Source organism: Neopsephotus bourkii, unplaced genomic scaffold (genome assembly GCF_033783945.1).
Source record: "Neopsephotus bourkii isolate Nb327-2 ecotype Australia unplaced genomic scaffold, CSIRO-AGI_Nbou_v1 NB_211, whole genome shotgun sequence".
NCBI lineage: Eukaryota > Metazoa > Chordata > Aves > Psittaciformes > Psittacidae > Neopsephotus > Neopsephotus bourkii.
This window is the reverse complement of record NW_026900723.1, coordinates 117,009-130,638: the sequence shown is the minus strand read 5'-3', so window position 1 is coordinate 130,638 and position 13,630 is coordinate 117,009. Positions and strand designations below refer to the sequence as shown.

Below are 13,630 nucleotides of genomic sequence, written 5' to 3'. Positions count from 1 at the left end.
CTGCCACAGAATGCTTAAGGTTGAAGGGGAACTCCACGGCTCCTCTAGTTCAGCCTCCTGTGGAAAGCTGGTTTGAGATCAGGCTGCTCAGTGCCTTGTCCTAGTGACTTCTAATTATCTCCAAGGATGGAGATACTAGAGACTCTCTGGAATCTCAACTTTATGTAAAAGATATTACCAGTATTTACCAAATATGACAATAACTTTTCACAATAATAACAAAGAAAATGCATTTTAATTGCTACATATAGATACATACAAAAAGATGGAAGACACTTACCAGGCTGTAAAGTAAATATTCCAATATGCCTGGGCTGAGTAAGCCTACGCTCGCAGGACCTACATGGACATTAAAAATTAAACACATCCATGGGAACTACCATATACTCATCATTGCACAGATCTTATAAACACAAGACAAAAACTAAAGAACAAGAACTTCTCAGCAAAGCAGAACTAAAATGTAGAATCCTTGAATCATTTGCGGCTGACGGGACCTTACAGCTCATCCAGTTTCAACCCCCTGCCATGGGCAGGGACACCTTCCACTAGACCAGGTTGCTCCCTGTCCAACCTGGCCTTGAACACTGCCAGGGATGGGGCAGTCACAGCTTCTCTGGGTAACTTGTGCTAGTGCCTCAGCACCCTAACAGGGAAGAACTTCTGCCCAAGAACTCATTTCAATCTCCCCTCTGTCAGGTTAAAGCCACTCCCCCTTATCCTGTCCCTACAAGGCCCTTGTCCAAAGCCCCTCTTCCAGGTTTCTTGTAGCCCCTAAAGTAGTACCTAAGCTGGAAGCTGCTTTAAAACCTCCCTGAAGCCTTCTCTTCTCCAGGCTGAACAAGCCCAGCTCTCACAGCTTCTCCAGAGCAGAGCTGCTCCAGCCCTCAGAGCATCCTTGTGTCCTCCTCTGGACTGGCTTGAGCAGGTCCAGGTCCCAATGTATGTAGAACAATTATTGTTGTTCCCACTCAAATATTTGGTACACATTTAATAATTACACAGTTACTGGCAAATTGCAAACTGTCGTGGTTTAAACCCAGCCAGCCAGCTTGTGCACGCACTTCCAGTGAGTGGTGCTGGGCTGGAAGCAGTCGAGGCCTGCGTCACCCCCCCCAGGAGCTCCCTGCTTCCCCGCTCCTGGAAGAATGGAGAGGAGAACTGAAAGAAGGCAACTCCTACGGGATGAGATAAGAACAGTCTAGCAACCAATGTACAACACAAATCACCACCACTACCACCAACGCCAACAATGATAAGAGAAAATAAGAAGGGACACGAATACGATATCACCCGCCAAAAAACAAGTCCAACCCAGAAGACCCCCATGTCCTTCTGGGTAACTCCCAGTTAGATCCTGGGCATGACATGCTGTGGTATGGAATACCTCTTTGGTCAGTTTGGGTCAGGTGTCCTGTCTCTGCTTCCTCCTGGCTTCCCCTCCTCCCCGGCAGAGCATGAGGCTTACAAAGTCCTTGGCCAAACCAAAATATCACTGTTATCAGCTCTGTTCCCAGCCCGAAAGTCAAAACACAGCACTGCAGCAGCTACCAAGAAAAAGAAAAATGACTGCTACTACTAAACCCAGGACATTATCCACCCCTTATTCCATACCAGTCACGTCATGCTCAAATCCCACATTTTCAATATACCATCACTCTTATCTCAGCGCACTCCTATCTTAGTGCATGAACCAGTCCTTATAAAGCTGCTCAATCCATCAGGACCATGATGTCAGGCTCCATCTCTTGCAACAGTCTTTCAGAGCAAGAGAGGCTGTGTGCAGTACTGGATCGTTGCCTGCTGATGCTGATGGTTCCCTTACTGCAGAACTCGTCTGGTTCTATCAAAGTTCATTCTCTGTTGGGATGATGGTTGAAGGGAAGTCAGGGCCAGTCGCTGGTGACCTGAAGACATCTGGTTGATGGGCTATTAAAGTATTACACAGCAGGCAACAGCATACAATTAAGTTCATTGGCTGTTTTCCCCTAAAATTAAATCCCCTTGAGGTATAGATTGGACTTCCCCATCTTCCTGCATTACCCACCAAGTATATCCAGGTCCCTGAGCAAAAGCAATCCCACGAGTGGGTTTGCATTTACTTGAAGCAGGAATAACCCAGACTGTCTTCCCCAGCAAATTCTTCATATGCACCACAGGAACTTTGTCCCACTCTACAATATGTAAAAGTTCTGATTGGGCTGGGCCAGCCCTGTTGGCACATCCTCTGGTGTTGACCAACCAGGTGGCCTTTGGTAAGTGTGTATCCCAATGCTTGAAAGTTCCCCCACCCATTGCTCTCAGTGTAGCTTTTAACAGCCCATTGTACTTTTCGATTTTCCCAGAGGCTGGTGCATGGTAGGGGATGTGATATACCCACTCAACGCCATGCTCTTTGGCCCAAATGTCTATAAGGTTATTCCAGAAATGAGTCCCATTGTCTGACTCAATTTTCTCTGGGGTGCCGTGCCGGCACAAAACTTGTTTCTCAACGCCCAGGATAGTGTTCTGGGCAGTGGTGTGTGGCACAGCATATATTTCCAGCCATCCGGTGGTTGCTTCCACCATGGTAAGCACATGGCGCTTACCTTGGCAGGTTGGTGGCAGTGTGACATAATCAATCTGCCAGGCCTCCCCATATTTATACTTCAGCCATCATCCTCCATACCAAAGAGGCTTTAACCATTTGGCTTGTTTAATTGCAGCACGTTTCACACTCATGAATAGCCTGGGCAATAGCGTCCATTGTTAAGTCCACACCTCGATCATGGACCCATCTATATGTTGCATCCCTGCCCTGATGGCCTGAAGTGCTATGGGCCCACCGGGCCAAAAATAATTCACCTTTATGTTGCCAATCTAAGTCAATCTGAGCCACTTCAATCTTAGTAGCTTTATCCACTTGTTGGTAGTTCTGGTGTTCCTCAATGGCCTGACTCTTGGGTACTTGGGCATCTACATGACGTACCTTCACTACCTGTTACTGCACCCGGGAAGCAGAATCTTTCCACAGTGCAGCAGCCCAGATGGGTTTACCGCTGTGTTGCCAGTTGCTCTGCTTCCATTGCTGCAACCACCCCCACAGGGCATTTGCCGCCATCCATGAGTCAGTAGAGAGATAAAGTACTGGCCACTTTTCTCTTTCAGTAATTTCCAGGGCCAGCTGGATGGCTTTCACCTGGGTAATCTGACTGGATTCACCCTCCCCCTCAGCAGTTTCTGCAACTTGTTGTCGAGGATTCCATACAGCTGCCTTCCATCTTCAACACTTTCCCACAATATGGCAGGACCCATCAGTAAACAAGGCATACTGCTTTTCATTTTCTGACAGCTGATTATATGGTGGGGCCTCTTCAGCATGCATCACCTCCTCCTCTGGTGACATTCCGAAATCTTTGCCATCTGGCCAGTCCATGATGACTTCTAGAATGCCTGGACAACTGGGATTTCCTATTCGAGCTCATTGTGTAATTAGTGCAGCCCATTTACTCCATGTAGCATCAGTTGCATGATGCGTAGAGGAGACCCTGCCTTTGAACATCCAGCCCAGCACGGGCAACCGGGGTGCCAGGAGGAGCTGTGCTTCGGTGCCAATCACTTCCGAAGCATCTCGAACCCCTTCACAGGCTGCCAGAATCCCTTTCTCAGTTGAGGTATAGCTTGCCTAAAATCCTTTGTATCCCTGACTCCAAAAGCCAAGGGGTCAACCTCGACTCTCCCCTTGGTGAAGCCATGTTGACTGCCCCTCATAACCCTCTTATCCTTGATATGCCTTAAGATGGCACCAAGGATAAGGTGTTCCATCACTTTCCCAGGAATGGAGGTGAGGCTGACCGGTCTATAGTTACCCGGGTCCTCCTTCTTGCCCTTTTTGAAGATGGGAGTGACATTTGCTTTCCTCCAGTCCTCAGGCACCTCTCCCGTTTCCCAAGACTTGGTAAAGATGATGGAGAGCAGTCTAGCAATGACCTCTGCCAGTTCCCTCAGCACCCACGGGTGCATCCCATCTGGACCCATGGATTTATGGATGTCCAGATTGCTCAACTGGTCTTTAACCCATTCCTCATCGACTAAGGCAAACCGCTCCGTTGACCTGTCTTCATCTGAGGTCTCAGCGGTACAGGGCTCTTCAGGACTGCCTCCAGCAGAGTAGACAGAGACAAAGAAGGCATTAAGTAACTCTGCCATCTCTGTATCTTCTGTCACCAGGGCACCCGTCCCGTTCATCAGCAGGCCTACATTGCCTCTGGTGTTAGTTTTATCTGCCATAAATTTGAAAAAGCTCTTTCTGCTGTCCTTGACCTCTCTCGCCAGCTTTAATTCCAAGGAGGCCTTAGTCATCCTAGCAGCTTTCCTACATCCTCTAGCAGCAGCCTTATATTCTTCCCAAGTGGCCAGCCCTTCCTTCCATGACCTGTAAACTCTCCTCTTCCACTTCAGCATACCCAGCAATTCCCTATTTAGCCACGCAGGTCCCCTGACCCTCTTCCTTGACTTCCTACGTGTCGGGATGCTCTGGTCTTGAGCTCGGAAAAAGCAGTCCTTGAACGTCAACCAACTATCTTGGGCCCCTTTACCTTCAAGCAGCCTAGCCCATGGGATTTCCCCTAGCAATTGCTTGAAGAGGCCAAAGTTTGCCCTGCTAAAGTCCAGGGTTGCAATTCTACTTGCTATTCTACTGGCCCTACCACACAAGATCCTGAATTCTACCATCTCGTGGTCGCTGCAACCAAGGCAGCCCTCAACCTTCACTCCTTCGACCAGACCCTCCTTGTTAGTGAGGATGAGATCCAGCAGCGCACCTCTCCTGGTTGGCTCATCCACCATTTGCATGAGGAAGTTATCATCCATACACTGGAGGAACCTCCTGGACTGCGGCTGGGTTGCCGAGTAGTCCTTCCAGCAAACATCAGGGAAGTTAAAATCCCCCACGACGACCACGGCCTGTGACTGTGAGGCCGCTCTCAGCTGCCTGTAGAAGGCCTCGTCAACTTCCTCACCCTGATCCGGTGGCCTGTAACAGACCCCCACAACAGTATCGCCCCTGCCAGCCTGCCCCTTTATTCTCACCCACAGACTCTCAACTCGCTTGTCACCTGTCCCCGGACAGAACTCAACACATTGTAGCTGCTCTCGCACATAAAGAGCAACTATATTCCAGTCATGTGAGCTGTCCCACCACGTCTCTGTAATTGCCACCAGGTCATAATCTCCTGACTTAACACAGGTTTCTAGCTCCTCTTGCTTATTTCCCATGCTGCGTGCATTGGTGTACAGACATTTCAGGGAGCAAGCTGAGCACACCGATTTCACCCTAGGATTACAGGAGGCCTCCCAGTCTTCATCAATTCCGGAGCGCTGTCCCACTGAGGCAAGCCCAGCTACAACCCCATCCCCCTTCGAATCTAGTTTAAAGCTCTCCAAATGAGCCCTGCTAATTCATGCCCCAGCATCCTTTTGCCTCTGTGCGATAAACCTTTCCCACATGCCAATGTCCAGACTGGTGCCCTATAAAACCAGCCGTTATCAAAGAATCCAAAGCCCTGCCTGCAGCACCAGCCTCGAAGCCAATTGTTTATGGACCGAATTTTCCCATTCAGTCCCACATCATCAATAGAAGATGGAAGGAGTGAAGAGAAGATCACCTGAGCCCCAGAGTCTTTCACCATCCGCCCCAAGGCCCTGTAGTCTTTCTTCATCTCCCTCAGACTGCGGGAAGCAGCTTCCCCCTCACCCGTCTGGAAGACCAGCAGCGGGTAGTAGTCTGTCGGGGGCACCAGGTTGGGGAGCGCCCTGGTGATATCCCTGATCCGGGCTCCAGGCAGACTACACGCTTCCCTGTGTTTCTTATTCGTTGGTGGAGACGTTGTTATCTTGTTGATCACATCTGTGAGGATCTGTCTACGTCCATCTTGCCATTTTATTCCCAGAAATTGAATCTCCTGTGCAGGTCCCTTGACCTTACTTCGTTTTATGGCAAAACCGGCTTTCAGCAGGATTTGGATTATTTTCCTCCCTTTCTCAAAGACTTCTTCTGCTGTATCGCCCCACACAATAATGTCAGGTATTCTGGAGCTTGCCCCTGTTCCAGTGCAGTCTGGATCAGTCCATGGCAAATGGTAGTACTGTGTTTCCAGCCCTGGGGCAGTCAGTTCCAAGTGAACTGGATGCCCCTCCAAGTAAAAGCAAACTGTGGCCTACACTCTGCTGCCAAAGAAATTGAGAAAAATGCATTAGCAATATCAGTTGTGGCATACCACTTGGCTGCCTTTGACTCTAATTCATACTGAAGTTCTAGCATGTCCGGTACGGCAGCACTCAATGGTGGAGTGACTTCATTCAGGCCACAATAGTCTACTGTTAGTCTCCACTCTCCGTTAGACTTTCACACGGGCCATATGGGGCTATTAAAGGGTGAGTGGGTCCTGCTGCTCACTCCCTGACTCTCCAGTCTACGGATCAGCTGATGGATAGGAATCAGGGAGTCTCGGTTGATGCGATATTGCCGCCGGTGCACTGTTGTGGTTGCAATTGGCACTTGTTCTTCGACTTTCAGCAGCCCCACAACAGAAGGATCCTCTGAGAGACCAGGCAATGTGGACAGCTGCTCAATTTCCTCAGTCTCCAAATCAGCAATACCAAAAGCTGCTTTCAGCAGGATTTGGATTATTTTCCTCCCTTTCTCAAAGACTTCTTCCGCTGTATTGCCCCACGTTGGGCGCCAAAAAGAACTGTTGTGGTTTAAACCCAGCCAGACAGCTTGTGCACACACTCCCAGTGAGTGCTGCTGGGCTGGAAGCAGTCGAGGCCCGCGTCCCACCCCTGGAGGCTCCCCCCTTCCCTGCTCCCGGAGGGATAGGGAGGAGAATCGAAAGAATCCAACTCCCACAGGTTAAGATAAGAACAGTCCAGCAACCAATGTACAATACAAAGATTAAATAACAAGGGACAAGAATACGATACCACCCGCCGAAAAACAAGTCCAACCCAGAAGACCCCGTGTCCTTCCGTGTAACTCCCAGTTACATCCTGGGCATGACATGCTGTGGTATGGAATACGTCTTTGGTCAGTTTGGGTCAGGTGTCCTGTCTCTGCTTCCTCCCGGCTTCCCCTCCTCCCTAGCAGAGCATGAGGCTCACAAAGTCCTTGGCCAAACCAAAACATCATTTTTATCAGCTTTGTTCCCAGCCCGAAAGTCAAAACACAGCACTGCACCAGCTACCAAGAAAGAGAAAAATGACTGCTACTGCTAAACCCAGGACACAAACATATTCAGTTTACCTGCTGTAAATGGGTAGAGTTCTATCCACACTTCTGAGATTTTGAAGACTCCACCAGCCTCTGCTTATTATTTTCATGCTCATTACTTTTTAAAAGAGACTGGCTCCCTTTTACTTCCAGAATCAATGTATAAAGACCAGCTCCATTGATCAGTAGCCCAAAATAGTAAAACTGAGCATCTAATGTAGCCGAGCTGATAGTTAACGATACAATTTGCAGCAGCATCATAGCAAGCAGCCAATTTATAATAAAATTAAAAAAAAAGCCCTGAAACACTGTGTGCTTAATCAAGAGAGAGGTACAAGGGAACCCAACTCTGGCACCTACAAACTCAAAGAAATTGCAGTGAGTTCCAACACAGCATTAACAGATCTGCTACCTGAGCTGATACAGCAAAATCTCTGTCCACTAAAATGAGAGACAGTATCTAATTTTGACTTAGTGATGGGACAAGGGGTAATGGGTTCAAACTTAAACAGGGGAAGTTTAGGTTAGATATAAGGAAGAAGTTCTTTACTCTCAGGGTGGTGAGACACTGGAATGGGTTGCCCAAGGAAGTTGTGAATGCTCAATCCCTGGCAGTATTAAAGACCAGGTTGGATGGATTCTTGAGTGACATGGCTTAATGTGAGGTGTCCCTGTCCATGTCAGGCGGGTTGGAACTAGACGATCTTAAGGTCCTTTCCAACACTAACTGTTGTATGATTCTATAACAGGATAGAAGTATTATAGTATGAAAAAGCTTCCTGTCCTTGTTCTTTACTTTTCTGACAGAAACACTGAATTTTTCTAATAACCATTAGGTGATACCAGACAACCACTTTTTCTTCCTTTTCCTGTCCACTTTCAGAAAAAGAATCAAAAAGCTAGATACAAAATCAACCATCAGCAGGAAAGTAACTAAATTGTCAGTTTCCAGCAGGGTACTAGAAATGGCAAGGAATAAAAATTTATGTATGAGAAGACACTGATTCGGAGAAATCTTAACCTTAAAACAGAATCCCAGCAATTTTCTTTTAAGTAACATAGAAGAGGGAATCTTTTCTGTGACCTACAATAGAACAATACACATTTAGCAGACAAAAAAATATTTTTTTGTTTCTCTACAGCTTCTAAGTCTACTAATTTGATACTCCTGCCTACTGGTAAAAGAACTTTGTGTTCTCAGTAATTCACACACAGCCAGAGTAGATCCACAGAAGAGACTGGTGACCAGTACTGAGGCAATATACCATAAGCAAACACTGATCCACAATCACTAACCACACATCAGAAGGATTTGATGCTTTTCAAGTATGTGGGATTGTGAACGGCTCATTCAGACCCAAGCTAGGGAGTGCTCAATGTTTTAATCACACAGTAGATTTTCACATGAGGTCTCCCCGCAATGTGAAACATTATTCAGTTCTAAGGCAATGTTTCTAAACTCATCTGCAGCATGGGTGCTACAGCAGATGGTGCCTCCGTGAGCCAAGTGCAAGCTTCCTGAAGAATCCCACAGCTTTACCTGCTAACTTCTCTGCTAAGCAGCCCAGCACTGCGGTTGTATTCCGGTGTTTGGCAGGGTGACAAGCATCCTGGCAAGCAGCAGCTCCACTTAAGTTTAGCATTTCAGTTAACTTCTGTAATGCATCCTGAAAAAGATAAATCAGAAGTCTCATCAGTGTCAGATACAATTTTCCCCCTAAATCAATATAGTACAACCAATTACTTTCATATTACATTACTAAAGTCTGTATCACATCACAGACATCACAGGATGGTTACCTTTTAAGATAAGAAGGTAATACAGAACAGATGGGAAGAAAAGTTCAACATAACCAAGAGTTGTAACTTTACAATTAGCACCAAATTGGTCACTGGTGTGATCAACAACTCCGGACACTCTGGACATAGACAAGTAACCTACCTATAGCAATACAAATTAGACAAGTAGACAAAGGCAAACTACCAACCAGCACATCTGGCACACCATCTACTCTGTTTCCAGTGTCCTAAAACTCACACCCTTTCCAAACTAAAAGGGCAGTTTCAGACTTTAGAATTCAGGAACGAAGAGAGAAGTTTCCCAAAAAAGAGCCCACAATCCCCATCATAAATTTAGGAAGCTGTCAGCTTTGCATGATGTCATAAATTATGTTCTTGAGAGAATAAATGGTTTTCTGTAGCCACACTAATTTAGGAAGTCACCAATTAGGGTAATTGTCCTTAGTTCAGCTATAGCAGTTATTTTCCTCCTTCCTAGTAGCTGGTGCAGTGACATGTTTTCAACTTCAGCCTGAGAACAGTGCTGATAGCAACAATTAAAAACATTGGTGTGTTAAGTAATGTTTATTCCGATCAAGGAATTTTAGTCTCATGCTCTGCCAGTGAGGAGGGGCACAAGAAGCCAGGAGGAAGCAGAGACAGGATACCCGACACAAACTAGCCAAAGCGGTATTCCATTCCACAGCACATCATGCCCAGTATGGAAACTGAGGGGAGTTACTCAGAAGGCCCAGATCGCTACTCGGGATTAGTTACTGGACTGCTCTTATCTTAACCTGTGGGATTTACATTCCTTTGATTCTCCTCGGCATCCCTCTGGGAGTGTGGGGGGAAGAGGAGGGAGGGAGTGACTGATACCCAACCTGACTGGATCAGTGACCTGGCTTTTCAGGTAACTCCCCCAGTTTCTATACTGGGCATGACGTACTGTGGTATGGAATACCCCTTCACTAGTTTAGGTCAGACGTCCTGTCTCTGCTCCCTTCTGGCTTCCTGTACTCCTCCTCACTGTCAGAGCATGAGACTGAAACGTCCTTGATCAGGGTAAGCATTACTTAGCAACAACTAAAACACTGGTGTCTTATCAGCACTGTTCTCAGGCTAAAGTCAAAACCACAGCACTGCACCAGCTACTAAAAAGGAGAAAAATAACTATTACAGCTGAACCCAGGACAAGTGGTCAGTGAAAGGTATTCTAATTTGCCAAAACTCATATCTAAATATTTCATAGTTAAAAATACCTCACATGTTTAACTTAACACACACTGGTGTTGTATTGCTTATACACAGGGCAGGAACAAATTCAGTAGGGACTTGTAAATGTGCAGCTTCCAGAACTGGAGAACAGAAAGACAGAACTTGGACTACTTTCATGATATCTGCAGAGCATACATGTACCACAGGGCAGCAGAGGACAGCAGGAAAAGCAGCTAAAGACCAAAGGCCTCTTGTTCTTCTCCACCAGCAGCATCCCCCCCCCCCCCCCCCCCCAGGCTTCTAGCATTAAGTAGCAATTATCATAGAATCACAGAATAGATAGGGTTGGAAAGGACCTTAAGATCATGAAGTTCCAAAACCCCTGCCATGTCCTCACACTAGACCATATCACCCAGGACTCTGTCCAACTTGGCCTTGAACACCGCCAGGGATGGAGCGCTCACAACTACCTTGGGCGACCCATTCCAGTGCCTCACCACCCTTACAGTAAAGAAATTCCTCCTTATATCTAATCTAAACTTTCCCTGTTTAAGTTTGAACCCATTACTCCTTGTCCTATCACTACAGTCTCTAATGAAGAGTCCCTAACCAGCATCCTTATAGCCCCCCTTCAGATACTGGAAGGCTGCTATGAGGTCTCCACACAGCCTTCTCTTCTCCAGGCTGAACAGCCCCAACTCTCTCAGTGTGCCTTCATAAGGGAAGTGCTCCAGTCCCCTGATTGTCCTCATGGCCCTCCTCTGCACCTGCTCCAACAGTTCCATGCCCTTTTTATGTTGAGGACTCCAGAACTGTACACAATACTCCAAGTGAGGTCTCCTGAGAGCAGAGTAGAGGGGCAGGATCACCTCCTTCAACTTGCTGGTCACACTCCTTTTGATGCTGCCCAGGATACGGTTGGCTTTCTGGGCTGCAAGCACACACTGCTAGCTCATGTTCAGCTTCTCATTGACCAACATTATATATCATACCAATTTATAATTATATAGCAAGTCACCACAAATTACTCCAAATTGCAAGTCACAGCCATTTTCTGAACAGCTCAGAGTTTTGCATCACTGGTGAAACCCTCTCAGGAGCTATCATGGGTGTGACAACCACAAATAACTGAAATTCAGCCACAGGTAAATATGTTTGCCTTAGACTCACTTTTGTTGGCAGCGGACATTCATCAAGTAGCAGCATTATAACAGCTGGTCCCAGGGGATCTTCTAATGGAATAACTCTAATTAAAGATTGGACCACTTCCAACCAGCCTTCATCTGTCAACCATAAAACAGAAGTAACACTCAGAATTAACATTGCAATCCTAAAATGTTCAAAATACATCCCTAAATGTAAATTGAAGAGCAACCCAACAATTTACCTTTTACATCAGTATCTTAGTTGGCAGTAGGTTTGAAGTTTACATTCAAGGAGAAAAAAGGTTACAGCAGCTTGGATAATAGTGAACCCCTCTCTTCTTTGGAGAACAGTCTTGGCCAGGCCAGAGCATCCTTGAGCTCCCACTGGTATTAGGAAGGAACACTCATGACCAATATGGACAAGCACTTTGTTCCAGTGCGATACTCAGTTCAGTGTCCAATATCAACTCTTAAATGTGAAATGCTGCATCCATGATGACACTGAGGAAGTATTTCTTCTAGCAAGAATCTGAGGACTCTTCCCGAGTTCCCTCAAGTGGGAAGACATGGGCCTCTGAGGAACTACATTAGTTTGTCCCATGCCTGGTGGTCTAAAGAAAATGTTTTCCTAAGGAACAGCTCTCACTGCTTAATGAGTAGACAACAGCCTCTATTTGCAAGTATACAGTAATCCACATATGTTAAACTACTAATAAAGTAAACAGATTTGGATTTACAAGAAAGTAGTTCCCTTCAAAGTGAAAATATAGAGTCTGTATCTGCATATAGGAGAGTGAGGTTAAAGACACTTAGAGCTCCCTTCAACAGTGACAAGTAAATAGGTAATACACTGGAGTTTGAGTTTGTTTGCACATTCCCCTAAAAAACATTTACTGAAGTGCTGTAATATCTAATCAGGTTGATTAAATTATGATGATCTAGAAATATATTTCTTAAGACCAGTAGCAACACTACCAAGAGACAAAAATTTTGAGCTGAGAGAATTTCTCCAACTGTAACAAAGTTGAAACAGCCCGTGCTGACAAAGCTCATAATGCAGAACTTAGGGACAGGGTTGGAACAACTACATTAATAAAGCAGAGGTGAGGACAGCAAAACCTCAGACAAAAAGTTTGTACTATTTGCCAGCACAGGAGCACATGGGTTTAAACCATGTCAACCATACACATCTAGGTTGGCTCTGCCTTGCTGCAGACAGACATGCTTTGTAGCTTATGGTTTAATGCCGTTATGAGTTTTGGCCATCAGCTGGATGCTTCTGGAGAATTCACATGGGAAGTTTAACAGAGTTCAAAGCTGAGGCAAAGGCAATACGGCTCAGTGAAGCTTCTGAAGAGTAGAACTGTATTTTGGATCCCAACTCTCTAGAGCTAAATCAAATCATAACTCCTATTGCTCACATGCATTTGTCCTTGCAAAGAAAAGAGGGTTGTGGCTTTTTTGGGGTTGTTTTTTTGTTCTTGGGTTTTTGGGCTTTGTTTGTTGGGTTTTTTTGTTGGGTTTTTTTTTTTTGGGGGGTTTTTTTGTGTGCTTTGGAACCACAACTGAAATGCCCAACACAATGCCTTGATACCTGTTTCTGCCATTTCATGCAACGTGATCATTGAATAAGGAGGCTCCTGGTCACTGAAAGAGATATTACACAGGTCAAATTTTATGCACAATCATCAACATAATACACTAAATGATAATACACAGACAGAAAATTACTCCAGTATTTAACAAAAGGAAGTTTCACAGGCTGCAGACTGCTAATGCCACTTTCAGATCTGAAACACAGATGGGAATGGAGCCTCTCTCTGCCTCAAAATCAACATCTTCATATCTATAATAGCTGATGAATAAAATGGTGATCCATATCTGCATGTCTAAAAGCTGAACATAATCCTTAGGCTTAGTGCTACTCATTAGCAGGGTTCCTTGGAGTATGAAACGAGACTGATCTTGGCTCACTTGGTACAGTGCACAAGGGACACAGCTTAAACATACTTTCCCCCAGAAATTCCCTGCTAAATATATAAACACTAAAAAGGAACAAAACAAAAAACACCCACAAAACTGAAATGTAAGCCACCTGCGAGCACCACAGACTTCAAACTCAGTAACAAGAACTGTAAGAGGTAGGTAAGGCAGCTGAACAGAAGCTATTTAACCCAGGCACCTTTCCAACATGAAAACCATTAAGAGTTCAAATTAGATCAGTTCCTAAGGCTTGGTG

General features: G+C 45.7%; 1 protein-coding gene across 1 annotated transcript in view; it reads right to left on the bottom strand.

Moving 5' to 3' along the window:
- LOC133207442 (RING finger and SPRY domain-containing protein 1-like) overlaps positions 1 to 13,630 on the bottom strand; it is a 55,400-nt gene that overhangs the window by 34,158 nt on the left and 7,612 nt on the right. The window contains exons 3-6 of the mRNA XM_061344356.1: positions 12,986 to 13,038; positions 11,417 to 11,529; positions 8,790 to 8,916; positions 281 to 339 (exon numbers count right to left, since the gene is read on the bottom strand). Coding sequence (XP_061200340.1) covers positions 281 to 339; positions 8,790 to 8,916; positions 11,417 to 11,529; positions 12,986 to 13,038 — 352 coding nt within the window. The remainder of the gene's footprint in view (positions 1 to 280; positions 340 to 8,789; positions 8,917 to 11,416; positions 11,530 to 12,985; positions 13,039 to 13,630) is intronic.